Source organism: Solanum tuberosum, unplaced genomic scaffold, assembly GCF_000226075.1.
Source record: "Solanum tuberosum cultivar DM 1-3 516 R44 unplaced genomic scaffold, SolTub_3.0 scf00150, whole genome shotgun sequence".
Lineage (NCBI taxonomy): Eukaryota > Viridiplantae > Streptophyta > Magnoliopsida > Solanales > Solanaceae > Solanum > Solanum tuberosum.
This window is the reverse complement of record NW_006239073.1, coordinates 1,373,684-1,401,606: the sequence shown is the minus strand read 5'-3', so window position 1 is coordinate 1,401,606 and position 27,923 is coordinate 1,373,684. Positions and strand designations below refer to the sequence as shown.

The 27,923-nt window shown below is 36.9% G+C and overlaps 3 protein-coding genes across 8 annotated transcripts; 2 read left to right on the top strand and 1 right to left on the bottom strand.

Moving 5' to 3' along the window:
• The first annotated feature begins 580 nt into the window (after positions 1-580).
• On the top strand, positions 581-5,139 carry LOC102589239 (beta-carotene isomerase D27, chloroplastic). Of its 2 annotated transcripts, none has more exons than XM_015311084.1 (8): positions 581-722; positions 800-868; positions 938-1,039; positions 1,208-1,265; positions 1,344-1,435; positions 1,574-1,654; positions 3,144-3,212; positions 3,492-5,139. In XM_015311084.1, exons 1-8 carry the CDS (start codon positions 618-620, stop codon positions 3,627-3,629), a joined length of 714 nt encoding a protein of 237 aa, XP_015166570.1. In that variant the 5' UTR covers positions 581-617; the 3' UTR covers positions 3,630-5,139. The 2 variants fall into 2 exon arrangements, with proteins under 2 accessions (XP_015166570.1, XP_006352836.2); XM_006352774.2 differs by having other exon boundaries at positions 1,166-1,265.
• LOC107061573 (uncharacterized) lies at positions 4,376-4,957 on the top strand. Its single transcript, XM_015311013.1, has one exon. It carries the CDS (start codon positions 4,376-4,378, stop codon positions 4,955-4,957), a length of 582 nt encoding a protein of 193 aa, XP_015166499.1.
• A 621-nt stretch (positions 5,140-5,760) lies between the features above and the next one.
• On the bottom strand, positions 5,761-26,066 carry LOC102583316 (heparan-alpha-glucosaminide N-acetyltransferase-like). 5 transcript variants are annotated; one of them, XR_367660.2, is made up of 13 exons: positions 25,756-26,066; positions 24,971-25,108; positions 24,792-24,873; positions 15,683-15,759; positions 15,416-15,522; positions 9,674-9,812; positions 9,275-9,391; positions 9,082-9,173; positions 8,640-8,692; positions 8,461-8,539; positions 8,275-8,366; positions 7,289-7,432; positions 5,761-6,263 (listed from the first exon to the last, which is right to left on the bottom strand). XR_367660.2 is itself a non-coding variant. In XM_006352758.2 (13 exons), the coding sequence occupies exons 1-13, from the start codon at positions 25,957-25,959 to the stop codon at positions 6,288-6,290; spliced, it is 1,344 nt and encodes a 447-aa protein (XP_006352820.1). In that variant the 5' UTR covers positions 25,960-26,066; the 3' UTR covers positions 5,761-6,287. The 5 variants fall into 5 exon arrangements, 4 of the variants coding, with proteins under 4 accessions (XP_006352820.1, XP_006352819.1, XP_015166568.1 ...); XM_006352758.2 differs by having other exon boundaries at positions 5,761-6,293; positions 8,640-8,706; XM_006352757.2 differs by having other exon boundaries at positions 8,640-8,706.
• Positions 26,067-27,923: the final 1,857 nt, after the last annotated feature.

Below are 27,923 nucleotides of genomic sequence, written 5' to 3'. Positions count from 1 at the left end.
TTAATTTTAAATTTTATATGCCTTTTAAATTCTAATTAATATGACTATTTTACTATGATATTTATATTAATTGACTTATAATTATACATTTTGAAAAATGATTTAAAATAAGTAATTAATATTGAGGGTAAAATATGAAAAGAAAAATTAAAAAACCTTGATATGCTAACTATGTAATTTTAAATAAATATTAATTATGAAATTTAATTATTTATGTTTTAATTATTCCATCTTCTATCTTAAATAAAATAATATATAATTTTTTATAATTTATACCTATATTAATTATGCATGTTTTTAAATTTACATTATCAAAAAAATCATACTAAATAAGTACTACTTAAAATGTAGCAAATATCCCTATGATTTAAATTAAAATTTTTGGTTTAATTGTCCAAAAATCAATCATATTTTATTATTACTGATCTTTTTATTCATAAATTCCCTTTGATTTCTAATGTTAATGTTAGATCGTTGATATTATTAATAGAAAAAAATAAATATTAGTATTATATTTTAAAAATTGAAAATATCACAACGAATTTTAAATAATAATGATTGGGCGTAGTATATTTTACAACCGCGAAAGAAAGGAAGATAGAATTGGAAGTCCGGTGATGGCTATGGTTCCTCTGCCCTCGTCCCTCTTCGCTTGGCCCAAAGTTTACCATGGAAAAACCGCTATTCGGGTTTCGTGTTTCTCAAACAGTACATCAGAACCTGTGTGAAACGCTCTTCCCCCCTTTTCTGTCTTACTATTTGATTTCTTCTTACAAGTTATTTCTGCTCATTCCACCAGATTGAAGCAAGAAAGCCCAAGGTGTTTGATAATCTGTTCCTTAGTTTATTCCGGAACAAAATGGTCCAGGTAAACCCCTTTCACCCTCCAGCATAACTCCACTTCGTTTCCTCACCTCAAATAGGGTGCCTTTTATAGGAGACAGGATGGGACTCCGAAAAGCCAGGGTACCAGGGTCTAATTGAAGTGGCGCATCGTCTGACGGTTGGTCAAGACAATTCCAAAACTAGAGACGCCGCGGTAACAACTTACTTTTCTTCTTCTTTTTCATTCGTTGCCAAATGTGAGTAATTAAGTACGTTGTTGAGCTAGTAGCTTTTAATATCTCTACTGCCGTGGGGATATTTTTGATAATGTGACAGACAGGTTCGTATATTGAAATCATTATTTCCTCCTTTGTTGTTGGAGCTCTACCGGATGCTTGTTGCACCTATACATAGTGGTAAATTTGCAGCCTTGATGGTCGGTGAGTGATATTCTTCTGTTTTCTTCCCCTTAAGTAGCTACTTCTCATCTGAACATTTGATTGTTATACTTCTGAAAGCAAGGGTGACTGCATTATCTTGCCAATGGCTTATGGGTCCATGTGCTGTTAATTCCGTAGATCTTCCAAATGGTTCCTCATTGATGAGTGGGGTTAGTATTTCTATCCCCTTAGCTTACTCTCTGTATTTCATCAGAGATTCCTTCATGTTACACTTATACAAGTTGGACTGCCACTAGTTAAAATGTGTTCACTCTTATTTTGATTTCTGGAATTAATTGTTTCAATAGGTTTTTGTGGAGAAATGCAAGTATTTGGAAGAGAGCAAATGTGTGGGTGTATGTATTAATACATGTAAACTCCCTACACAGGTCAGTTTTCTAGATTGAGAATTATAATTCCTAATGGGTCTTTCTGATGCATTTGCAGTGCTGAACTTTTGTCATTCTTTATCTGGTGAAGTATTTTGATTGCTGCTTTAATATCGTGGGCAAATTGTTTATAAAAAAACCATATCTTGGGAAAAATCTATATATTGTAGACTGTATTTGCTTCATTCATGTTTCCCCTTATTTTCTTTTTTCCTTTTATCTGTCTGGATTATACGGAGCATGTCGTATGCCTTATCTTTTCGTCAACGTCATTGAGTGTTCAAAACTTCCATTAACCACCATAGTTGCATCTATATCTGCCTACCCTTTATAAAATCATCCAACACTCTAAAACTAACTTATCAATTTTACCAGCTTGAGCCTTTCTGCCAGCAGCTTAGCAATAATTTTGTGAACACTTTCTAATAAGCTGATGGGCTGAAATCTTTCACCTCAAATGCTCCTTTTTACTTCCTCTGGTTCAATTTGTTTGTCTTACTTCCCTTTTTAGTACGTTTCACAAAGAACAACTCTTTCCTTTAATTTTTTGGGAACACTTTAATTTCAATTTTCCACATAGCTTGTTTAAGACCATAAAATTAAAGGGTGTTTTGGTACATTCTATCTATTTTTAATTTAAGACCACAAAATTCCAAAGTATTCTTTACTTAAATTCTGTGCCAAGTCAAAACCGGGCGAACAGAGGGAGTATGTATTAGTGTAATGGAGCTGCTGATTGAGTTATACAGTAGCTTCCATGAGTTGTCAAATTTACATCCATTACTTCAGTCTTAGTTGCGCGGACTCTTCACTTTTGATGCCGCACCCGTCTCGGATTCTTCAAAAATACACTACTTTTGGCGAATCCGACACGCACCCGTTGGCATTTTTGAAGAGTCCGAGCAACATAGACTTCAGTTCAAAGATATCGGAATGAGATTTCATGCTATTTATCATAATGGTGTTTTCCTCATACATTCTTTTTCAAAAGATGTTAATAGTACGTGTATAGGTTAACTTGGGGGATTTTTAGAGAGCACTCAAATCTTAACTCGAGTTCTATAAAAAAAAAAATTGATGACAAGGGAAACCCGCAGCCGCTACCCTTTGGGTGCGCACAAGGTAAAACCCTCACTCCTATGCAATAGCTCGCAAACCACATAGGAGAGGTGACCTGCACTAGGCAAGCCCGATGCGACGAGCTCGACCTAGAAGGCAAACCCCTTACTTTTACTGGCAAGGGGTTTCGAACTTGTGACCTCCAACATGGAAGTCACAAGTCCAAACCACTGGGCCATCCCGAAGGGTTCGAGTTCTATAAAATTTAGAGGCAGATTATCTTAATTGTGTGAACTAGGATGTTTCTATCAGAGTTATTAGCTTCTTGAACTTAACTAATGACTACTAAAAATGTATAACTATGTTAAAAGGTTTGCCCTATCTGAGCTTCTTATGTGAGCTGGCCATCACATTTCTGCCTCTCTTTTAGACTTTCTTCAAGGATCACATGGGAGTTCCATTGCTGATGGAGCCAAACTTCACGGACTATAGCTGTCAGGTAACTGTTTTCATTGGCCAGGTGATGGTGCTGTTGCAAAAGTATATTTCTTCATGCATCTTAAACATATAATTGGTAACACATCCACACCATTTGGAGGTTTAATGGAACTCAAGATTGAGGCTAAAATAAGACATGCTGATATAATACACTTCTTGTTGACATAATCATAAAAGTTGACGTTTTTGCAACACACGCATGTGATTCTTCTGATTTAATCTTGTGTCTACAAGAAACACCATGGAAACATACATAACGCCGTCCCAATCTAATTGGCAGTTTAAATTTGGGATTCTTCCTCCTCAGCAAGAAGTTGATGACGCTCTTAAAGAGCCATGCTTAGAGATATGCCCCAGTTCTGTTCGTCGAAAAGAAATGAACCACAACATTCCAGCACACAAGTGTCCAAAAGCATGAAATCTGGTCATTCTGTTAATCTCTTAATTATCCTGCCATTATAATACTATCTTGGGGTCCATAGTTTGTCTTTCACACGTAGGGGCCCATTTGGACCTGTGATATGATCGCATTGTTATGAAGTTGAATTTTTGTTTGGACATGCAATTTGCATTTCTTAAGATTATTCTTTTCATGAACATGAAATCCTCACAAGTTGTGAAAATTATGAACTTTGTTCGGTTTCTTGTACAATTTTGCCAAATGAGTATCAATACTGTCAGGTACCACTTTGATAAATTGTATATCTTTGTATTCCTTTTATTAATTTAAGTTTTAAATACACATAGTTTTAGTTATTTTTTATTAGTCATTTTACATGGTACGAATAATTACTTCATCTAGAGCATAAGTGCTTTATTTCTTTTGCAAAATTTAAAATGTTCGAATTTTTTTCTACAAAATATAACCTTATTTCTTTTCCGTATATATCATTTTTTATTAAAAAAAGGACAACACAATTATGCATTTGGTTGATGAGGAGAAAACTCCGGTATAGTAGAAAATAGAAGCCTTTGGTTGTCCTAATAATAATGTGTTAATTTGAATGATTTATTGTGGTGACAAATGTTGCCAAGAAAACAGAAATGTTCCTCCTATATAGAGCATAAGAAGTGTGGTAGTTATACCCAAAATCTTTTTTTCCCATAACTCACCCTGCATTTTGCAGGGAGGGCTAGGGCAAATTAATTAATACGTATCAAAGAATGACGGAAGGCGTGGTCGCCATCAAGGACAACAGAAATGACGATCAGAATAAGAAGAAGGCGAAGACGCCAGGCGTTTTCGGCTTCTTCAAAGCTGCAATGTTCGTATTGCGCCATCGTACAAAAGGAAAGCAGAAAGCTGCTCAGGTAATAACCCAACAGGGAGATTGGAAGAAGCTGGTGGGTTCTATGCGCCCTTTGCATCTGCAGGACAATAATAATAATAATAATAATACATTATATTGTGCCACGTCACCCTCTGCAGCGAGCCAGTACGCTTCCGCTGACGATCTCAAATCACTAGATCAGTTGGATACCATGAGCCAATACGCTTCAGCAAACGATCTGAAATCACTAGATGCCCTGGCCTCAGCCTCATCGGGGACCATGAGCCAGTATGCTTCCGCAAACAATCTCCAAGACCTCGACGAACAGGAGGAAGAGGAAGATGATCCTGACAAAGTCTTCGATGCTATTGGCGCTGACGACATGATCGATGCCAAGGCCGAACTCTTCATCCTTCATTTTTACCAACAAACGAGGCGTCAAAACGTTGATTCAATCAGCGGCCAATTCCATTAATTGCAAGGTCAACATTACGTAATAAATAAGGCTACGGCTAGATAGCCCCTAATTGTCTAGCTAATTATATAGTATATGATGGATGAGAAGTACATACCTACTCCACATTGATGATGAAGCTAACCTATATACTGTATTTATAACAAGACAAGGGGAACATAACAATCATAATAATCTAGCCAGCCTTCTGCTTCAATTTCATTTTTTTTTTTGTCTTCCTAAAACGTAGTAGTTTCACTTTACTAAACAGTTATATATAGTTGAGTGAGAGTTTGAGAACTTGACTCTCTCAATTCTGTCTAGGAAGAACAATTACCTTTAATTAGTAAATTAATTAAATTGGATCTTCAGACTTGGGAAAAAAAAAAATACACAAGTAAAAAATTGATTTGATGCACGATGTCTACTCAATCTAGTTCACTTATTGCAAACGGATTATCTAGTAACAGAAACAGAAGCAATCCAGACAGCCTTGATAAAATTCCCATGGTTAATTTTGTCTCGCATTATAACTTGTGCTTATGCCCTATATCAGACTCGCTAATTAGAGGATTATGAATGTATTAACTGGGTCCAAGTTATAATCTCTGATTCTTCATGGTAAATGAATTTGCAAAGTTCAAGAACAGGGCCTCTCTCTATAATAGAGATTAGAGGGGAAAAGGCGCTGCTAATAAGAAGAGCATTCTTCATAGTTCATTCTACCTGCTTCCCGGCCACTCCACCCGCATAAAGAACAGAAAAGGAGAATATATATATATATATATATATAATGTGGTGTCCACGATTAACTTCATTCTATGTCAAGACCAGCTAGGAACTGGGTAATACCGTAATAGAAAGGAAGATCAACAAAGAGAATTAAATATGACATTACAAGTTTACAACGTGCTGTCATTTGTGACTGGACTAAGTAGATATCCTCGAAGCAAATTTTAATGCCACAACTACACAAGGAGAAAGCTGGAAACTGTTCATAATCTCCTATGTAATATTGTCCGCAGATATATACATGCCACAAGGATAGTAAAGTTCAATGCTATGAGTTGAGAATCTCAAATCTTCTGGATTTGCTGCTGAAGGACTCACTGAATGCATTCTTTTGAAATACTGGGCATGATCAAGAGAGGCACCACACAACGCAAAAGCATTCACATCAGCAACTTCATAGCTTTATATAAACCTTTTTTGCATGAAGGAATCCAGCAACCAAACCCCAAAACAATATCTCAAGCATCACAAATACCAAGGTACCCCACTTCTTTGAATTAAATGCTGCTTGAATGAACCTTTCTGTAATGTCAACCTACATGCCATTTTATTTGTAACTTCAGATCTGACGAGAAGCATCATTTGATATAGTTACTATCTGTAAATCTCTAAAAGCACCTAAGAGTATGCATTAAACAAACTTGGAAACCTAAATGAAGCAGTGAATGTGCTAGAAAATGATACTATGTGATTATGTCTCTTGCACAAAAAATGGAGAGACTGTTGTTAACAAGAAAAAAATTGAATATAAAGCGACTTGAGGAGAATATACAAGTATGAAAGTTATTAAGTGAATGACACCATAAAATATCACTGCACTACCTGAGGGCTGAAGAAAACCACAACAAATGGGGAGAGGGGAGAGGTGCAGAGTACTTGAAGGGTAATCAGAACTAGTTCAACTGGTAAAGAGGTCCCAGTTTCAAATGACACCCCCCCCCCCCCCCCCCCCCCCCTCCCCCACCCCACACCCACCATTAACACCATCTCTATTCTCCTTAAATATTTTTTCTTCTTTAGGCCATCATTGTCTATTGTTGTGACAAGACCCTTGATGTTTTTAAAAATCATAGTTCAATTTTTCTCAAAATTTTATCATTCACAAATTTTAATCGTAACCATGGGAAAGGGGCCCCAGTTTCAAATGCCCCCCCCCCCCCCCCCTCCTTCCTCCAGAGTACTCATTTTACCAAGAATCCTCCAAATTCATACTACTAATTTATCCATTAGGATACAAAAACAGAAATATCTTTGATGTGCTCTGCTCACTGTTTTCTGATGCCTGTCATATATAGATTAGTAGGTTAAACTAAGCCTTCATAAAAGGCCAAATTCTAAATCCCAATCTCATTTCCAGGGATATTGTCTATCTCGAGTCTCTCTCTCTCTCTCTCTCTTAATGTGGTTCTCTCTGTCACACCTGTCACTAATGATCTTCCACAAACACTGTTGCCAAAAGCAGGTTCGTGGAGCAGAGCGTTGCAATTATCAGAAATAGCTCCTCAGGAGATGAGTAAGTTTACTAGAGGAACTAACATTTAATGGAAAGAAGATGATTACCAAGTTGTTTTCGGGTGAATACAAATAGAAACCTTGCAGTGCCCCAGAAAAGAGGTCACAAGCAGCCAAAGCATATAGGATGAGAGCATTCATTCCCATCCACTGAAATAGTATCATTGGCTTCTGAAAACATTTGACATCAACCTGCACCGGCCAGATAGAGAACACAAATTAATTTCATGCCCTAGATCAGTAATATCATCATTTTCCTCTAATGATGTAAAAGATTAAGGGAATATCTTTCTTACTTAGGAAAGCAATTACTAGACTTGACGGATACATAAAAGTATCAGGAAACACTACAAGAAAAGTGCGAATTACATGGGGATTAGTATGAAAATTTGCAGGAAAATAAGTTTCATGCGGATTTTCATACTAATCCCCAGGAAAATCCCCATGTAATTCTGCTTTTCATTATTTGGTACCATATCTTGCAATCTTCCAGACAGCCATCTAATTAAATTTGGAAGTCCAGACTGCAGATCATACATTGCTTTAGCGAATATATAAACGTATGTGCTTTCAGTTAGACACTAGACCGTAATGCATCATGACCAAATATATGTTTCCCTTAATAATGATTGCACAGTTTGAGTCTACCATATTTTTATCAACTATTACCAACAAAATAGTCAACAATGAAAATAATATTGACAACCCTGGTATTTGCACGAACAGATCTTTTATAAACTCTGTAACACTCAAGGAAATTAAAAGTACTCTCATGTTGTGAACTTCAGTTTGATTCCATTTATTAACCTAGCAGTCACTTCTTCATTAAGCAGAGTATCTGATATAGTATGTTAATATCATCAATGCTCATTTCTGGTGGCCTCTCTTGGGCATCTTGCTTATTATTCATTCTGCCAAATTTCAATGCAAGAAAATTCCTCTGTTTCGGTACATATCATTTTTCGTAAAATTAATATCACAAAAGGATTATCTCATAAAAAGAGAAGATAACCAAAGAATCTAGTCAGGCTCACAATGTAATAAAGAACTACTAAGAGCAAACCGGATACTCCAGCCGTGATGAACATATAGCTCAATGTGTAAAGCGGTTTAGAAAGAGGAACACCTGGAACATAAAAAATGTGATGTGAGTGTCAGCTATAAAGCAAACATATTGTAAAAACAAAATTCAACCCACTGTCATCAATAAAACAGCATACCTGCAAGCTCCAATACATATCCTGCAAGTGTTAGAAATACAGAAAATACGGACCAAAAGATTACCCTCTGCAGGTGATCCTATAGCAAAGATGTATAAATATGAGAAAGAGAATACACAAAAACAAGAAGCAATTCTATAGTTAGCAAATATTTCAAAAAGGTATCATGTCTTCCTTACTTGAACATGCACAAGAATGTGGCCAAAATGCAAGCCCACAAGGCACGTAATGGCTGCCATCAAAGAACTGAATAGTTTCAATGAAGAAATAGAAAAATATGAGCTGGAAGCAATTAAAGTAAAACAAAGGAACATAATTTGATTCAACATAAAAAAGAAACAGGAATTTCCAATCATTCTTAAAATATTGTGTAGTCTTTGGTTGATTTAAGCACTAATCCTATGTAAAACAAATGGTACAGCAAAAGATATGTTACTTTATACATTGCATAATGAAGTGAGAGATTGAGTAATCAGCCTTCATGAATTAGTACCTCGAGAAAAGTAAATCAACTCACAAAAGAAAGTTGTTTCTAATTGTATGTAACTAGGCTTTAGCTAATAAAACTAAACAAGATGCAATCTGCTGAGAAAGTGTATATGGGGCAAGGAGGATATCTACCTTAAGATTCCTTCAGGGTCAAATGGAGCAAGGCACCATCCAGGTGCATTTGATGGTGGAGGTCCATAATCAGGAGAGTTGACACTGCATTCCTATCCACAGAAATTATAAGAGAAAAACAATGAGAATAGAGATGTAAAGTTCAAATCCACAAAATCAGATTTTGAACATGACAATTAAGCTCATAAAGAACCTTGGTTCTTCTGTAGACAGGACGTTGATAAAGGTGTTTTTCACCAAGAAGAAGCCTATCAATCAGACCAACAACATTGCAAGGAGGCTTGAGACTGCCCCTCACTCCACAGTTAACCTGTTAAAAATAGATTCATGACCTAAAGTAAGATCAAGAGTGCCTCAATCTGTGACCCTGAAATGTGGCTTCACTTTCTCTCTTAAACCAAGCATGCTGACCTCCCAAAATAACCCCACATTAATTTACTGAAGTGTCAGACTTCTAGGGAACTTAAAGTAAGGCATGTAGAGTGACAATTTAGCAGATGTATGGTGCTGAAAAGGAATAGAGTTTAATAGCCACCAGATAGAGTAAACCAGAGAACACTAAAATCTTGAAGCTCTTCAAAAAGATTCTTACAGTTTGAGTACTCGATCCATATCCTGAAACTGGTGATCGTGATTCCATGTTAAGACTGGATATTTCAAAGAACCAGTCTGGAACATAGAGGCCATATACCAAAATCAGGTACGACAAACCAATTAAGATTCCAGCCAGCCTGCGTATTGAGAAGCATATTAGCATAAAAAAGAGAAGCTTCTCAAATAGCATTATTTTGCAATTTTCAAATTGGCATAAAGACATAATTGATCAGATCTGGGATCTCATCATTCCTCATAACAATTACGAACATCATACAATTGCATAGACCCATATATCTGGACAAGCAAAAAGCTGAAAGGGTCATCATGTATTGTACCATGTCTCAGGAAAATGTGCAATAGGAAAACATATCCCTAATTTGGATATTGGGATCATGGGTATTATCTAGGGTTGATAAAATTGTTAGTAATTCGGGTAAGTAGTAATTGCTTATTGATTTTCGTGTTATTTTGATTGTTTGTAGACCAAGAACAAGCGGAACGAATCTGGAAAGGAAAGAATCAAGTTTCTTAGGGGATTCAAACTTTGTTTGAGGTAGGTGACGGTTGTGATTTCATGATTATGTGATATATATTTGTTCTTCCTTCATTATAATATGTGTATGTATGCGAATGTTGCATTATTGATCACACTTGTTGTAAATGAGATAGAGGAATGATGAATGCCATAAAATCATGACGTAATTGTATGATCTTGAGAATATACGTGTGGTTGTGATTGTGGCTTGTTCAATGGATCGGGTGTTGCGTTGCGACACACGAACTTGGATCGGTTGCCACATTCCGGCATAAACATTAGATTGGGTACCACGTTTCGGTATGAAAACAGTTTGGGTTTGGGTTCCATGAGAGGACCAATGATTTGATATAATTATGTATCTTGAGTAATGTGAAACCATACATTGTTCATAAAATGTTGATAATATTGTCTATGTTCGATATATGCATGTGATTATATTGTTGTAATGGCCGATGTATGTTGCACTTAGTGGAATAGTCGCGTGATCCTACCAGTACACTGTGGTTGTGTACTGATATTGCACTTGCTCTTTCTTTGTTGGGTACAGGGCATCTTCAGGCGGCTACTAACATACCTCGTTTAGAAGATCACTCATCGTCGATCGAATTCAAAGGTGAGCCAGTTCTTCCAGGCTGCCCTGAGTTCTTCTTTCATCTTTGTCCACATTTCAGACATAGACTTTCTAGTTAGGTGTTAGTTCATTAGTTTGGGTTTGTAACCCTTCTTGTTTAGAATTTGGTTCATTGTGAGATGTTTTGGTACATTGACTTTCAGGTTCTAGGCATTACTTCCGCAATGTTAGTTTATTATTATTAGACTTTTGTTTGGAGTTTAAGGGAACTCTATTATTTCTTTAGCATTTAACTTGCTTCTGTAACTTAAATGCCTTATTATTTTGATTATGTGGATTGGGTATTTAGTATAAATGGTTCTCCCACCGGAAGATTACTGTGGGTGCCAATTACGACGATCGGGGTCGCGACAAAGTTTGTATCACGACGGTATCTTGCGGAATGGTACAGAGATGTCTGTACTTTTTAATTAGAGGCTATAGGACTTTAGGAAATCACTCTATTTTCTCTTGTCTATATTTGTGCTATAACTTGATTCTAATTGGTATATGTCTATTCGAATTGGTATCTAACCTCATTCACTCTTGTGTTCGCAGATGGTTAACACTAGATTCAACGGTGTCAGGCCTGTAGCTCCCGTCAATGCTCCAACTGAGGAATCTGCAGCGAGAGGTCGCGGTCGAGGCATGGGTATAGGAAGAGCTAGGGGTAGAGTCCGAGTAAGAGTGGAGTCTTCTAGAGATGGGGTACCGGTCTAAAATGCCCCCGAAAATGACGCCCCTCTCGTACATCATGAAGATATAGAGGAGAATATTCAGGTTGAAAATGTTGAGGAGGTTGGACAAGAGGAAGAGGTACAGGCTGAGACTACCGATGTTCCTCCCATAGACCCAGTGTTACCTCAACAAATCATATCATTCTTGAAAGGGTTGGTTGGTCCTGGAGTGCTTCCTTCTGTTCAAGCAACTCAAGCTCCCGCCAATCCTCCTATTGCTATCACTATCCCCAAGGTGGGAGGGAATGTAGGTAATGATACTTTCTTTCGTCCTTTATTGGGTCCTGTTATGACTGGTAAAGAACATGAGATGTTGACCAAGTTTTTGAAGTTGAAGCCGCCTGTGTTCCATGGTTACGAGAGTGAGGATGTGTATGAGTTCATCGTATATTGTTACGAGAGGCTGCATAAGTTGGGAATTGTCCATCAGCATGGGGTTCAACTTCAAGGTGAGGCCAAACAGTGGTGGAGAGCTTATATGGAATGCAGATCTTCAGTTTTGATTAAGGCTAATGTAGTGGCATACGCTTTGAGTCGAAAGGCGGTAAATATGGGTAGTTTAGCTTGCTTGAGTGTAACTAGACAACATTTGGCCAAGGAAATTCAGACCTTGGAGTCTAAATTCATGCAATTGGGCATCTCAGAAATAGGTGGGGTGTTAACTAGCATTGAAGTAAGGGCCACGTTTATGGAAGAGATCAAGGCCAGGCAATTTGAGGATGAAAGTTTAGATGAACTTAAGAAAAAGACTGCAATTGGTAAGGCACAAGAGACCAGTCTTCATGAGGAAGATGTACTTAGTTTTAAAGGAAGACTTTGTGTTCCTCGAGTTGGTGACTTGATTCAAAAGTTGTTGATAGAGTCCCATGGTTCGCGATATTCCATTCATCAGGATGTGACCAAGATGTACTGAAACTTGAAGAGAATTTATTGGTGGTCGGGCATGAAGAAGGATATATCGGAGTTTGTGGGCAAGTGTCAAAATTGTCAACAAGTGAAGTATAAACATCAAAGGCCTGTAGGTTTGCTTCAAAGAATGCCAATTCTGGAATGGAAGTGGGAAAGAGTAGCCATGGATTTTTTAGTTGGTCTTCCCAAGACCTTGGGGAAGTTTTATTTTATTTAGGTAGTGGTTGATAGATTGACTAAGTTAGACCATTTTATTCCGGTAAGGATAGATTATAATGTTGAACAATTGGCCAAGGTGTATATGCAAGAGATAGTGAGATTGCATGGGGTGCCCCTTTCTATCATCTCAGATCATGGTACGCAATTTAATTCTATGTTTTGGAGGAAATTACATGATGAATTGGGCACATAACTCACTTTCAGCACCGCTTTTCATCCGCAGACGGATGGGCATTCGGAGAGGAATATTCAAGTGTTAGAGGACATGTTGAGGGAATGTATGATTGATTTTGGAGGACATTGGTATAAGTTCTTAACTTTGTGTGAGTTCTCTTATAATAATAGTTATCACTCCAGCATTGATAGGGCATCATTTGAGGCATTATATGGTAGGGGATATAGATCACCCATCGGATGGTTTGAGGCTGGAGATGTGAAACCTTTGGTGGTTGATTTAGTGAAAGATGATCAAGATAAAGTTAGGCGTATTCAAGCTAAGCTCTTCACAACCCAGAGTAGACAGAAGAAGTATGCAGATCATAAGGTAAGAGACATGGCATTTCAAACTGGTGAGAATTTTCTTCTTAAGGTATCACCCATGAAAGGGGTGATGGGATTTGGCAAGAAGGGAAAACTAAGTCCGCGATACATTTGTCCCTTTGAGGTTCTTGAATGTGTAGGACCGGTAGCGTATAGATTGGCTTTGCCTCCTAACCTATCGGGAGTTTATCCGGTATTTCATGTATCCATGTTGAAAAGATACCATGGTGACGGGTATTATATCATTAAAGAAGACTCAATTGTGTTAGACAAAGACCTCCAATATGAGGAGGAAACGATTGCAATTCCTGATTGTGATGTCCAAAAGTTGAGGACCAAGGAGATTAAGTCCGCGAAAGTTCAATGGAAGCATCGTCTCGTTGAGGAAGCTACTTGGGAAACTGAGAATGACATGTGAGACAAGTATCTCTAATTGTTCGTAGATTCAAGTACTACTCCATTCCTTTCTTAGCCTATTTTTCCTAAGTTTGTCACTCAGGGATAGGCAAATTGGTATGTATTGTAACGATCGGGTTCCGTCGTTATAGAAAAGCCAGCGGGGAAAAATTTTGGGTCGAAAAACTTTTTCGTAGTAACTAGGGATTTCCCAACCCAGTCTAGATTTGGATGAAATCAGAGTCATTAAGGTCTAGGGAAATGTGGTAACAATTGGGTTATCTAATTATGAATTTGATCACATCAATAGATAGATAATTTGTTAAGGAACCCGTACGACTTTACAAAATTGAATTTGGGCGAGTAAAACTCCCGAAATCGATCTTAGAATGAACGGGTAGTTTTTGAGTGTCGTTGGTGGAAAGTGTGTTGTGAAATGGGGGTTTGAAATTCTTAATTTTGCTCACTGGTTCCGTGAAAGCCGCAGAGGAGGGATTCTACCTCCAGGGCGGGGCCACTGTAGTGGGGTAGGTGCCGCCGAGGCGGGGCAGACGCGACTTAAACTCAGAAATAAACCCCAAAAACATTTTATTCTGTAATTTTCAAACTTGAGAGCTAAGGAATGAACGAAGGGCTTTTCTTGACAGTTTTCCACCAATCTTGAGGCTACAGGTAATATTTTCACTCACCTAATCCATTTTTCGATTCGTAGAACGTAATCTAATGGAAAATTATCGATGGGAAGAGCTTGATCTGAGAATTATGGTGGGAAAAACAGTAATTTGGATATTGGGATCATGGGTATGATCTAGGGTTGATAGAATTATTAGTAATTCGGATAGTTAGTAATTATTTATTGGCTTTCGTGTTATTATGATTGTTTGTAGACCAAGAACAAGTGGAACAAATCTGAAAAAGTGTGGAATAAGATTATTGAATAATTTCATTCATATTTTTCTATGTCATGTACATGGCTTTATATATACATAAAAGATTGTGGAATAGAATCACCTAAATCTTTACATTAAGAGAAAGAATCAGAGATATGATATTCTAGATTACCACAATTATACTAAGATCTTAGAGGATCATATCTTGATATGAAGAATATCTTCTCATCTTAGAGGATCACATCTTTGATGACAAGAATATCTTCTTGGAAATCCTCCATCAGCCAACACATATCCACCGAAAAATTTAATAAGTTTTGCTTAACCTGCATTTAATTCCAATAAGCACAATGCTAAGGGATGAAAATTTCATTTGACTGATCAGGTCAAAGGACTGCTATATAAGAAGTAGAAATAGCATAGGAAGAGAACAAATGTCAACCAGCTGTATTCCCAGTAACTGATGGATAGCCATTTGAATCACTAGAATATTGTTATGCACTTCATGAACTCCTCCTCCTTTTTTTTTGAAACTGGTAATGTTGCACTTCATGAACTCTTTGGAGTATCATAGATCTTTTTCCACAGGACAAGTAGTAGTAATATCATTTACAGCTATCAAGGGTACTAGTTCATACACATGCTTAAGGATAAATATTCTGCTGCGACCACAAAATTTCAAGCACTACAAAAATCTTGAAGGGATACGTGTGAAATTCTTGACATAGGAAGACATGATTAAGAAAAACAACCACTTCAACTATGTGAATCGCCAACAAAAGATAAAAATAAACCATGAATGAACACTTCAACCATGTGAATCCCCAACAGAAAGATTAAAATAAACCATGAATGAACATAACAGCAGATGATCCAGACTCTCAAAAGGTATACTTACGCTTGGAAGAAGTATCTCCTGATAAATGCCTTTGATGAATCAACAGGATAATCATTGGCAAACCAAATTTCCAGGATTGAAGCAAATAAATAACCGATGGAAATCCTCTACAACAGAAAAGCAAATAGAGTAATGGTAGGATGTATAGAAACTTGAATCAACTAAAATTAAAGGTTTTGATCTACCTAAGAGTATAGAAGACGGCCAGGGAATACAACTTCAGGAAATAATCAATTAAGGAACACAAGCCATTGTCACACAAAGTACCTGTAACACTCCCATCCATCTAATTTTAGCAATATCAACTCCATAACTCAGGTTGTTGCGGCCGTGGAAATACCCACCTAAGAATGAGTGATTCAATGACTTGTAACATATGTGAGTTTACATGCAGTTGATGGAACAATTTAGATAAGGAAGGCCTTTTACTTTGCCAGAATATCTAATAATCTAATAATAACAGAAGCTCATGATGTCAAATTTTCAGTTCACACAGGACAGAAGCAACTGATCCCTTTTTCCTCCAGGTGTTACCTCTCAGCAAATTTCATCCTTGTGTTTTGTCAAAGCAATAAATATTAAATCATAATCTTAATTTTGACGAAGTCAGCAAAAAGTTTCATTGGCAAATAACTCTTCGATAATCAATAATATATGGCCTTGATAGTCAATAATATATGGATTATCAATGCCATCCAAATAGAGGATCCTAGTTCGAATAAGTCCACCAGGGTTGATTGTTGTACAGTGTGCACCCACCACCACCCTCGTTCATGGTTAAGTTCATTATACTTACTAGTTTTTGCCACAATTTTCCATCCACATCATCATACTCATCAATGCTTTTGCCCAAGCAATACCACAACATAAGCTTGGTTTCAGTCTTTCACAACAATGACTTCAACCTCAAATCTCAAAACTCGTATGATTATTTCAATCCTTATTTTGTTGTCAAATGAATGAGTCTCTTGTGTTTAGTAAGCCTGTAAGGGGCCTCGAGGGTCTGATTAAGCAAACAACATAGACGACCAAAAAGCTGTACTAAGCCAAATTATACGCTGTTGTTTATTTTGAGCCATGTTGAGCATGAAATTCTGAGCAAGCTTGACTCGTTTGCAAGTGTAGTTGAGACAGTAAGACTTCTGTATTTTATTCAACATGGTAAGTATGATGTGCTTATGTGAATAGGGCATTATTTTTTATAAAAGTGATCTTCCAGCCAGCTTGCCCATATCTGCACTATTTCACCGTGTTAGAATTGAAATAGGGATAGGATTGTGTACATTGTCCTACTTGGAAAAGGATCGTACTGTAATCTCTATAAATAGAGTTCACTGTAATAATGTATAATACACAATTCAATAATATTTTTCCAAGTCTTTATTTCTCACATGGTATCAGAGTATTTGTGAGAGATATCCGAGAAAAGAAAAAACCATGAAGCAGTCACCAAGCGGCTTATTCCGGTGACTATACCAGTTGTCTTGCATCATCCCTCTTTCGGTGAGTGTGCGCGAAAACCAACACTACCATCAGATTCAGCAAGCCCCCACGACTAAAGCCCAGTCAAGTTTTCCGGCAGCAAATGTGTCATGCGCCGGCAGATACTAGGGTTCCAGTGAGCGCATGAGTTCATGTGCCGGTGCGTGCGAGATATTCCAGCCAACTTTTGACAATTTATTTTTTTTGTTGTTGTGTTCGCCGGCAAAATTTCGAGGATACCCATCTACATACGTTCTCATTACGGCCATCAGAACACTGTTTTCAGTGAACATTTTGATATCGGTGATTTCATTTCTTTTCCAACTTACTTCTCTGATTTTTTTTTCTCACACTCAGAGTTTGTTTGGAGACTGCAGTGTACCAGATCTTTTTCCAGGGAAATTTACCAAGAAATCCTGATATATACCCTCTGTCAGATTCTTGGATAGAACTTTCTTCCATCCTTCAGGACTCTCGGATGTGATATTTTTAGCTCCAAAAAACACGGGAATTAGAAGTGCAAGCCCTATGATAACTTCAAAACTGTTAATGGGAAGTTCAAATTATTTAGCTTGGCTTCATCAATTGAGTTGTGGTGCAAGGGTCAAGGTATTCAAGATGACTTAATGACATAGATGAAAAGGCAAAGGCTAGTGAGGTAGATGAAAAGTCCAAAACACATCGGGAGAAGGTTGACGCTCAACTATGTAGTTTCTTGTGGCGATTTATTGGTTCCAAGTTGATGCCCTTGTTTCGCCCATTCTAGACATGTTATTCAGTTTGGGAAAAGGCTCACGCTTTATACAATAATGACATATCTCGTTTTTATGATATGATGTCTCGGATGACCAACTTAAAGAAACAAGAATCAAGTATCAAGTATGTCTACTTACTTCGGACAAGTTCAAGTCGTCATAGAGGAATTTGAGAGGTTGATATCAGCCACTATGAACGTTGAAAAATCACAGAAGCAAAGACACATGTTGTTTATAGTTCTTACACTTGTTGGACTTCCTACTCACCTTGATTTAGTGTGTGATCAAATTTTGGCTAGTCGTACGATTCCTACAATTGATAAACTATTCTCTCATTTACTTCATCTTGTCACATCTCCCAAACACACTATGGTCTCATCACCAACTGTTGACTACTATGTTCTCCCATCTCAAATCACAAAAAATCGAACATCTCAATTTATGGAGAATTAACAAGGAGGAGGTCATTTTAGAAAATCTCGACCCGAGTGTAGTCACTGTAATAGGCTTGGACACACTTGTGATGTATGTTATTCCTTGTATGGTCGACCACCCAAGGATGCTCAAATTGCTTAGACTAACACTGCAGGTAATCAAGGATTTTCTTTATTTGAAGCGGAATATAATGAGTTCCTTCCGTGTCGAGCAAATAAGCAAACATCTCCATAAGTAGCCTCGATTGTTTAGCCTGATACTTTTGTTATAGGTAATTCCTTTGCTTGTGTTTCACAGTCTAGTACCCTTGGACCGTGAGTCATGGACACAGGTACTATTTATCATATTTCTGGTAATAAATTACTTTTGTCATATATTGTTTATTCACAGTCTCTTCATGTTATTACTTTAGCTAATGGGATCCAAACAAAACCAAAAAGAATTTTCGAGCTAATCCCCTATCCTTTTATCTCTCTAACTGGTCTTTATGACCCTAGTTGTCCTTTTAATCTTGCATATGTCAGTCGTTTGACGTGTGCTTTAAATTGTGCCGTGAGGTTTCAGGGGACTATACCATTGCATTTTTGTGAACAATGTATGCTTTCAGCAATCTATTTGATCAATAGATTGCCCTCTGTTGTTCTAGGTGGAGAATTCCCCAATGAGTTCTTTCACAAGTGTAGTCCATGTATGTCTCATCTAAGGGAGATGGTTGTTTGTCTTTGCGACCATTCTAAACAATGTGGACAAGTTCTCACCTAGAATAGTTGTTGCAGTTCATATAGGCTATTTCACATCTCAGAAGGCTTACAAATTGTATAAGTTCAAGGCTAGGAAGTTATTTGTTAGCAAAGTTCAAGGCTAGGAAGCTATTTGTTAGCAGAGATGTTACTTTTAGAGAGCACATTTACCCTTTTCAGCAGGTGAAGCAAGCTAACAACAATCTATTATGAATCTTTAGGGAAGGATCGATTCACAGGGTGATATATAAATCAGCTCGTTAAAGGGAGGCTGAAACCTTAGAATTCATTAAAAGAGAGAACTCCGATCTCTTCAGCTCTTCAAAAGGATACTGAAACCTTAGAGTTCAATGGAAGAGAGAACTCCGATCTCTTGCTTTTTGCTTAATTATGACTTACTGATTTATTCATCAAAAGCCCCTTTAAATAGGAGTCTTATTACATCAATAGGAAGTCTAATTCTTATGAAAGTAGGAGACCTAAATCCTATTCCAAACTAATAACTATCACTTAACATAATCTTTATGAAACTCTGAAACTAAACCTTATTCTAGAATAATAAATAAAGCAACTAAAAATATAATTAAATACTTAAATTAATGACTTCCAATGCATCCCTAACACAATCCTTTTTATTCCTGAAATTAAAGGACAGTCTTGATACTGTGCTTCTTCAGCAGCAAGGTCACCCTGAGGAGTCAGCTGCTCCTGATATTGATCTCCTAGTCAGTGGCGGAGGGAGGATTTTCATCAAGGGGGGTCAAAAAAAATTAATCACGTAAATAATATCCACAAATAAACGGGTCGAGTCGGATATAAACGGGTCGGATTAAACTAATCGAATCAAGAAGAAAAGGGTTTTTTAATATTTGACTTTGTAAATAAGGGTTAAACTAATAAATCCTAAATTCCCAATCAGCGTTTTAATTTTTTGGAACTAAACATCGTTTTCTGATTGCATTATTATTTTTAAAAAAAAATTAAAACGCCTAAAATATAAGCTGATAAAAAAATGCATCTGCCCGGATTCGAACACGCAACCTCGCGTGCAGTGGAGCGAATTCCTGAACCCCCAATGCCACTGAGCTACGCCTTTGGTGTTTGTTCAGGGGGTTCAATAGTATATATATACACGTAAATTAATATTTTAATCTTTATATATATAGTGTAATTTTTCGACGAAGGGGGTTCATCTGGTTCAACGTAAATCCGCTCCTGCTCCTAGTAGTGGGTGTTGTTGCTCATAACTTGGCTCTTCTAGTTGATGTCAGTTCTGACTTGCTAGTTGACATTGTTTTGCCTGCTGCAGATCCTATTCATGTGCCAGTTGAGGCTACAGCTCCTATTCCTGCTGCAGCACCTCAGTTGAGGAAGTCTACAAGAGATCCCAAGCCTCCACAGCTTGGATCTGACATCATCTATCCTGGCTCAGCCAAGTCTGCTTGCTCCTACGCATTATCAAATTATCTTCAGGTAGGGTTCACTCTCAGCAAGCTTTCAGGCTTATGTGAGTGCTATTTCAACTGAACTAGAGCCCAAATCCTATGATAAGGCTATGGCTGATCCCAGGTGGGTTGTTGCTGTTAGAATAGAAACACCAAACTGATTTTGTATTTCAGCAAAGAAACTTTTGAATATAGAAAATAACTCAAAACAATCTTTCATTAAGAAAACCCAAGTACATCTTGAATAATCATCAATGAAACTAACAAAATAATGAAATCCTAAGGTGGAACTGACACTACTAGGACCCCAAATATCAGAGTGAATTAATGAAAAAATAGACTCTAAACGACCCTCACTACTACGTGAAAATGTAGCACGAGTGTGTTTCCCAAGTTGACACAACTCACAATCTAACGTGGATAAACTAGACAAACAAGGCACCATCTTTTGCAGTTTGGATAGACTTGGATGTCCCAAACGTTTGTGAATTAGACAGAGCATGCTATTAAGGAATTTGAAGAGGTAAGATAGTAAAGGCCTTGTGATTCATGTCATGTTCCAATCTTCTCCCCCTACTGTGGACTTGCCTCCTCCTAGCCAACTGCTTGCACTTCAAAAAGGTATACGATACACTCGAAATACTAACCCACATTATACCTTCTTGAGTTATCATCGTCTGTCATCACCCCATTATGCCTTTGTGTCGTCTTTGTCCTCTATTTCCATTCCTAAGACTACAGGTGAAGCACTTTCTCATTTTGGATGGAGGCAGACTATGGTTGATGAGATGTTTGTTTTGTATAAGAGTGGTACTTGGGAGCTTGTCTCCCTTCCTGCAAGTAAATCTATTGTTGGTTGTCGTTGGGTTTATGCCGTCAAAATTGGTCCAGACGGTCAGGTTGATCGACTTAAGGCTCGCCTTGTTGCCAAAGGGTATACTCAGATATTTGGGCTAGATTATAGTGACACTTTCGCTCCTGTGGCCAAATAGCATTATGTCCGTCTTTTTCTATCTATGGTTGTCGTTCGTCATTGGCCTCTTCATCAGTTGGATATTAAGAATGTATTTCTGCATGGTGATCTTGAGGAAGAAGTCCATATGGAGCAACCACCTGGTTTTCTGCACCAAATCGGTGTATCTATTTGGTTGTTTATGTTGATGATATTGTTATCACGGGTAATGATCAAGATGGTATCACCGATTTGAAGCAACATCTCTTTAAGCACTTCCAGACTAAAGACCTTGGCAGATTGAAGTATTTTCTAGGTATTGAGGTTGCTCAGTCTAGATCAGGTATTGTTACTTCTCAACGCAAGTATGCCTTAGACATTCTTGAGGAGACAAGAATGATGGGATGTAGACCTATTGACACTCCTATGGATCCGAATGTTAAACTCCTTCCAAGACAGGGGGAGCCACTTAGTAATCCTAAAAGGTATAGACGGCTCGTTGGAAAGTTGAATTATCTCACAGTGACTAGACCTGATATCTCTTTTCCTGTGAGTGTTGTAAGTCAGTTTATGATTCCCTTGTGATAGTCATTGGGAAGCAGTTGTTCGTATTCTGCGATATATAAAGTCAGCTCCCGGTAAAGGACTACTCTTTCAGGATCAAGGCCATGAGCATATCATTGGATATACAAACGTTAATTGGGCGGGATCACCCTCTAACAGACGTTCGACATCCGGATATTGTGTTTTAGTAGGAGGTAATTTGGTGTCGTGGAAGAGTAAGAAACAGAATGTGGTTGCTCGATCCAGTGCAGAATCAGAATATCGAGCAATCGCGGTAGCAACTTGTGAGCTAGTTTGGATCAAACAGTTGCTGGGAGAACTAAAATTTGGCGAAACTGATCCGATGGAACTTGTGTGTGATAATCAAGCGGCTCTTCATATCGCATCAAATCCAGTGTTCCATGAAAGGACTAAGCACATTGAGATTGACTATCACTTTGTCAGAGAAAAGATACTCTCAAGAGATATTGTTACGAAATTTGTGAAGTCAAACGATCAGCTTGCAGATATCTTCACCAAGTCCCTCACAGGTCCGCGTATTAATTACATTTGTAACAAACTAGGTACATATGATTTGTATGCACCAGCTTGAGAGGGAGTGTTAGAATAGAAATAAGTATATACATTCCTACTTAGAATAGGAATAGGAATAGGAATAGGAATAAGAATAGGAATACGAATCCTAGTTGGAAAAGGATTCCAATGTATTGTCTATAAATAGGGTCTCAATGTAACAATTTAGATACACAATTCAATTATATTTTTTCTCATTTATTTCTCACAGTTGCCATGCAGTCTAAGATAGATACTTTGGTTTAGAACAAGACTTGGGAGGTGGTTGATGTGCCCAAAGGAAAGATTTCCATTGATTGCAAATGGGTATATAAGATCAAATATAAGTCTATTGATGAGGTGGAAAGATTCAACACAAGGCTTGTGGCGAAAGGGTATAGCCAACAGGAGGGGTTGGACTATTAGGAGACTTTTTCTCTTGTTGTTAAGATGGTGGCAGTTACGGCTGTCATCGCCTTCGCTGCTATGCCTAACTGGAGTCTATATCAAAGGGATGTTTACAGTGCTTTTTTTGCAAGAGGCCAAGAAAAAAACTACACAAAGCCTTCAAGATCAAGGATCTTGCTACTTTGAAGTACTTCTTGGGCATTTAAGGTGTGTAAATCCCAGAAGAGGATTCTATTGTACCAAAGAAAATATGCTTCAGAGCTTATAGCTAAGCTAGGCTTGGCAGGATCTAAACCTGCATTGTAACCACTGGAACAGAATCAATAACTCACAAGCTTGGTGCTTGGAGTATGATCAGCATTATGGAATGAGGGAAGATCCAGCATTGAGTGATGTAAAGGGATACTAGAAGATGATAGGAAAACTGCTCTACTTAACACTGACTAGGCCAGATATAGCCTATAGTGTTCAGACCTTGAGTTAGTTCATGCAGACGCCAAAGAAGTCTTATTTGGAGGCAGCTTACAGAGTGGTGAAGTATGTCAAAAATGAGCATAAACTTGGGACTATTAACTTCAGGAGGTGATCCTTCCTTGACAACATATTGTGATATTGATTAGCAAGCTGCCAAGATTCAAGGAAATAAGTGATAGGATACCTTGTGAAGTTTGGTGGATCTTTAATATAATGGAAGTCAAAGAAGCATAACACAGTGGCAAAAAGCTCAGTCGAATCCGACTATAGAAGCATGGTATTAATAGTATCAGAATTTATCTGGCTATTGGTATTATTCAAGTATCTGGAGTTAGCGTTCCTACACCAATTCAGTTGCTCACAGACAGTTAGGCAGCAATGCAGATAGCAAACAACCTTGTGTTTCATGAAAGAACAAAACACATAGAGATTGTCATTTTATAAGGGAGAAGTGCCGCAGGGTCTAGTTCATCCAGAGTATGTTCCAACAACTGAGCAAGAGGCAGATTTGTTGACAAAGGGACTTGGAGGAGTTCAACATTTTCATTGATTATCCAAGCTAGGTGTTTTGAATGTTTTCCCACCAACTAGCTTGAAGGGGTGTTGAAATGATAATGTGGAAGACAGTGGCATACTTGTAAATACAGTGAACTATGAGGATATTAGTCAGTTAGATCTCACTTAAGCAGTTAGTTAGTTGGTTTTATAAATATATATATATATATCATAAGTAGGATTAGATATTTTCTTATCCTTGCATAATTAATCTTTACTTCTTCAATACCAGCAGTTGATGTTTTGCTCTACGTGTTGACTTCCATATTGATTCCATCGGATCTAGCATTTCATCACACAAATGATGAAGTTTAACTGAGATGGTCAGGGCATGTGAAGAGCATATGCATGGATGCCTCCGTGCGGAGGTGTGAGAGGTTGATTATGGATAGCTTCAGGAGAGGTAGAGGTAGGCGATAGGCCAAAAAAGTATTGAAGAGAGGTGGTTAGACAGGACATGACGCAGTTGCAGCATATTGATGACATGACCTTAGATAAGAGGTTGTAGAAGACACAGATTAGGGTAGAAAGTTAGTAAATAATAGAGTGTTGTCTTGCTTATCCTTCCATACTAGTGGTCGTTGTATTTCTCTTGTAGTTTCTTGTCCTTCAATTTTGTTACTATCTACTATCTCTTGTACATCGATTATCACACTATTTTATTGTAGTTGCTATTTTTTTTCAAGAATGCATTGTCATGCTTTCTATAGTATTTTCAATGAATTCTTCACTTCTGTTATATCTTTTTTGATCTGGCTTTCCTTGAGCCGAGGATAAAACAACCTCTCTACTCTCTAGGTAGGGCTACTCTCCCTTGACCTTGCTTGAGAGATTATACTGGGTATGTTGTTGTTGATAAGTAGAAAATGAAGGCAGAGCATAAGTTGAACATAGTTATTTCTCTTCTACGTACACAACGCATTTTGGCAAATAATAATTGTGGGTCAAGATCTTCTTATTTTTTCCTCTTTTAGTCTCTCTCTTGGGTTGTGAGGTGCTTAGAAAATGTCATACCTTGAAGGACTACTCCCAAAATAAAGAGCTTAACTGTCCTCAGTAAGACCTTCTTTGTAGCTTGTGGTTTGCAGGAAACTTTCTGCATCAACAATAGATTGTCTCATCACTGTTGGAATCGTAAAAAATTGGATTACCTAACAAAGAGCATCATGAATAGGACTGATCATGAATGGTACCTTGAATACTAAACTTGCAGAAACACCAACGATAAAGAGGAAAAATGGCATCACAAAGTCAGCAAGGGTCACTCCAAACCATGGAGAGTGATTTATGGACGGGAAAGCCTTTCCAGCATCATCAACCAAAATCATTAACTGTCAAACAAACCACATAAAGAAAACTAAGGTGAGAAGGAGGGAGATTAAAGTAAGTAAAACAACAAAGAGAAAAAAGCACATGAAATCGCTCAAGACACATCATTTAACAAAGAAGATCAAAAGAAAGGACAAGTCTATAATAGATGCTAGAATCAGAAACAGACACGTTAGAAATTTTCAATTCCCCATCTTTCGTTAAGTTCTACCACTACCCTCCTGGACATAACCGCAAAAATTGCATTTTGCATTAGCAATAGAAAAGGTTGCACCTATCATCCGTATTACTTTGACTTCGAAAATAAAAGGCACTAGTGAAGAGAAAGGTGAAGAGTTAAGAGTATCAAGAAGATATTTTCAGCTACAAAGAGTAGATTGAAATTGCAGAATTGAATTTCTAACATTCGATTTGGTTGATTAGGTGGTGTTTGTGCAAATAAGCACAATTCAGGCAAAATCACAAAAAAGTACAAGGGTGTGTTTTCTTCTCTTCCAATAATTTTGACATAGTGCTTTGCAGGAAAAGCTGTGATCAGGGGCTTCATCAATCATCATAGAGGGTTAAACAGCGAAAAATAAAATAAAACTTTAGAAATGGCCGGCTCAGTACATCGCCATCGGAAAGAGAAAATTCAGAGGAAGCATACAGCGATGGTAAGGCCTCTAAAGACATCGAGAGAGACTAAACGCTGTTTGGGATCACTGAGCGTAGGTTTTGATACGGCAATCTCGTCCAAGGACGAAGAGACTATTTCTCCATCCCTAGGGTGCGAGTGCGACAATTCTGGCGAAGAAATACAAAGAAGCGGAGCTCGTTCGCCGGAATCTGTGACCACCGTAAGCGACGACATCCCTCACGCTGTCAAATACTCAGCTAAAGTTAGTTGACTATTCCACCGTCGACTGATTTTCGTGCAAGTGCAACTTCCGACATTATACTTATTTTTTTTCTTTCAAAAGAAATGGAGAGTGGTTAAAAATGTTCATGTAGCCGAATAAGGGGTTGTTTGGCCATGTCATATGAAATCATGAAATCAAATTGAAGTTTTATTTGAATATATAATTTTAAATTTTTTCTATTATATGTTTTTTCATAATAATAATTATAAAAATCTCATAAGTTATAAAACTTCTAAAATTATCTCAATTCTTTATATAATCTTATCAAAGAAGAAAAAGTTTAACACTTTTAAATTGAAGTTTTTGGATCAAATGTATTATTTTTTATCTTCTAAGAATTTTCAAAAATTTGCTTTGATTCGTATTTTGTATTTATTTTTGACATTAGATATTTGTTCTTTAGTGTTTTTGAGTTTATGTTTAAAATTTCAAATGATTTGAAGTTGTGGATAAAATTCTCCCAAGAATGTTGAAATTTTGAAACTTTGAAGAAATTTCAAGTGGGTCTTGTGAGTTAGGCTGAATTCGAACTCAACAATATGTTGAATTTTGGTATCTAGATCAGAGGAAAACTATTGTTGAAATTTGAAGTGATTTCGTGAAGAATTAAAGAAGTTTAAAATTTGGGAATCGTTAATGTTCTTTATGTGTCCTTGGTGTTCTTAAGAAAGAAGAAGCATAAAGAGTATATTTGATCAAAAAAACTCCATTGAAAAGTGTTAAAAGTTGTTTGAGGTGTAAAAAATGATTTTGCAAAATCGGAGTTAAAAAATGTCATGAATGAGCCTTTTCTTTAACAACAATGACATAGATGAGCCAATTTTTTAACGAACGACATAAATGAGCCTTTTCTAAAAGTTTGATAGCATATTTGAGCTTTTTCCCAAGTTAAAATTAGGTACTCCCTACTTTACATTTTTTATCTTAAAAGTTACTTAAGTTTGACTCTCTAAAAACTACTATTTTTTAAAAAACTATTTTTTAAAAGCTATATTGTTAAAAGGAGTTCAGAGTCAAAAGGGCAAAAAATAAAAAGAGCAAAAACTCCAAAAGGACAACAAAAAATAAGGTTTAAACCAAAAAGGCAACATTACCACATGTAGTAAGGTGCGACATATGCCTAACCTTTAAAAAAAACCATGTCCTTGTCCTTATAATGTTGTATGTTGACCATTGCAATTTGCATGCATGATATCGGAGTCGTTTGGTAGAGTGTATTAGTAATGCTTGTATTAGTTATGATTGCATTAGTTATGTATAGATTATTTCTTATGTATTGTTTGGTTTGTTGTATTAAAAATAGTAGGAATTGTATAAAAATATTTATTTACAAAAATATCATCCGCAATATAGTGGAAAAGATATAAAAGTGTTTTTGAGGAGTAATTGAATCTTTAACCATGATAATGTATTCAGTGCGGGCTCTATGCTTTGATAATTAAGGCATATGCCTTAGGCCCCCAATTTTAGGGCCCCTCAAATTTTACCAAGAATAAAGTATGTGTTAATTTTTTTAATTATAAAAATGATTATTTAAAAAGTATTAAAAAAAATTATATTACTTTATTATCTTTGACCCCATTATGTTCTAACTCTTATTTTTATTTAAAATTTGTCAACTTATTACTTATATAATATGTTATAATTCATATAATGATTGTCTTAGTGAAGTAAAAAATTTCAATGTTAAATTGATAAAATCATATCTTTATAAAAAAATACTACGTAATAATTTGCATTTGGAAAGTGTAAGAAAGATAAATTTTAAATAAACACATATGAATGTTTAGATTTTAGGCCTTCAATTGAAATTTCGTTTTAGGCCTTCGATTACGTTGAGCCGCCCCTGCATGTATTAAATCTCTTTGCATTACTAATACCTAGAAATCCATGGTATCAATACTACACTCCTGAA

What these genes read in the sequence shown, in the direction of transcription:
- LOC107061573 (XM_015311013.1), top strand. Translation starts at nt 4,376, where the DNA reads ATGACGGAAGGCGTGGTCGCCATCAAGGACAACAGAAATGACGATCAG.
- LOC102583316 (XM_006352757.2), bottom strand. Translation starts at nt 25,959, where the DNA reads ATGTCGTCGCTTACGGTGGTCACAGATTCCGGCGAACGAGCTCCGCTT. An exon ending in GATGGATGGGAGTGTTACAG is followed by an intron (nt 15,523 to 15,682) that starts GTACTTTGTGTG and finishes TTTCTGTTGTAG; the next exon opens with AGGATTTCCATCGGTTATTT. An exon ending in AGGAGATACTTCTTCCAAGC is followed by an intron (nt 9,813 to 15,415) that starts GTAAGTATACCT and finishes CTCAATACGCAG; the next exon opens with GCTGGCTGGAATCTTAATTG.
- LOC102589239 (XM_006352774.2), top strand. Translation starts at nt 618, where the DNA reads ATGGCTATGGTTCCTCTGCCCTCGTCCCTCTTCGCTTGGCCCAAAGTT. An exon ending in TCCGGAACAAAATGGTCCAG is followed by an intron (nt 869 to 937) that starts GTAAACCCCTTT and finishes TGCCTTTTATAG; the next exon opens with GAGACAGGATGGGACTCCGA. An exon ending in GTTCCTCATTGATGAGTGGG is followed by an intron (nt 1,436 to 1,573) that starts GTTAGTATTTCT and finishes TTGTTTCAATAG; the next exon opens with GTTTTTGTGGAGAAATGCAA.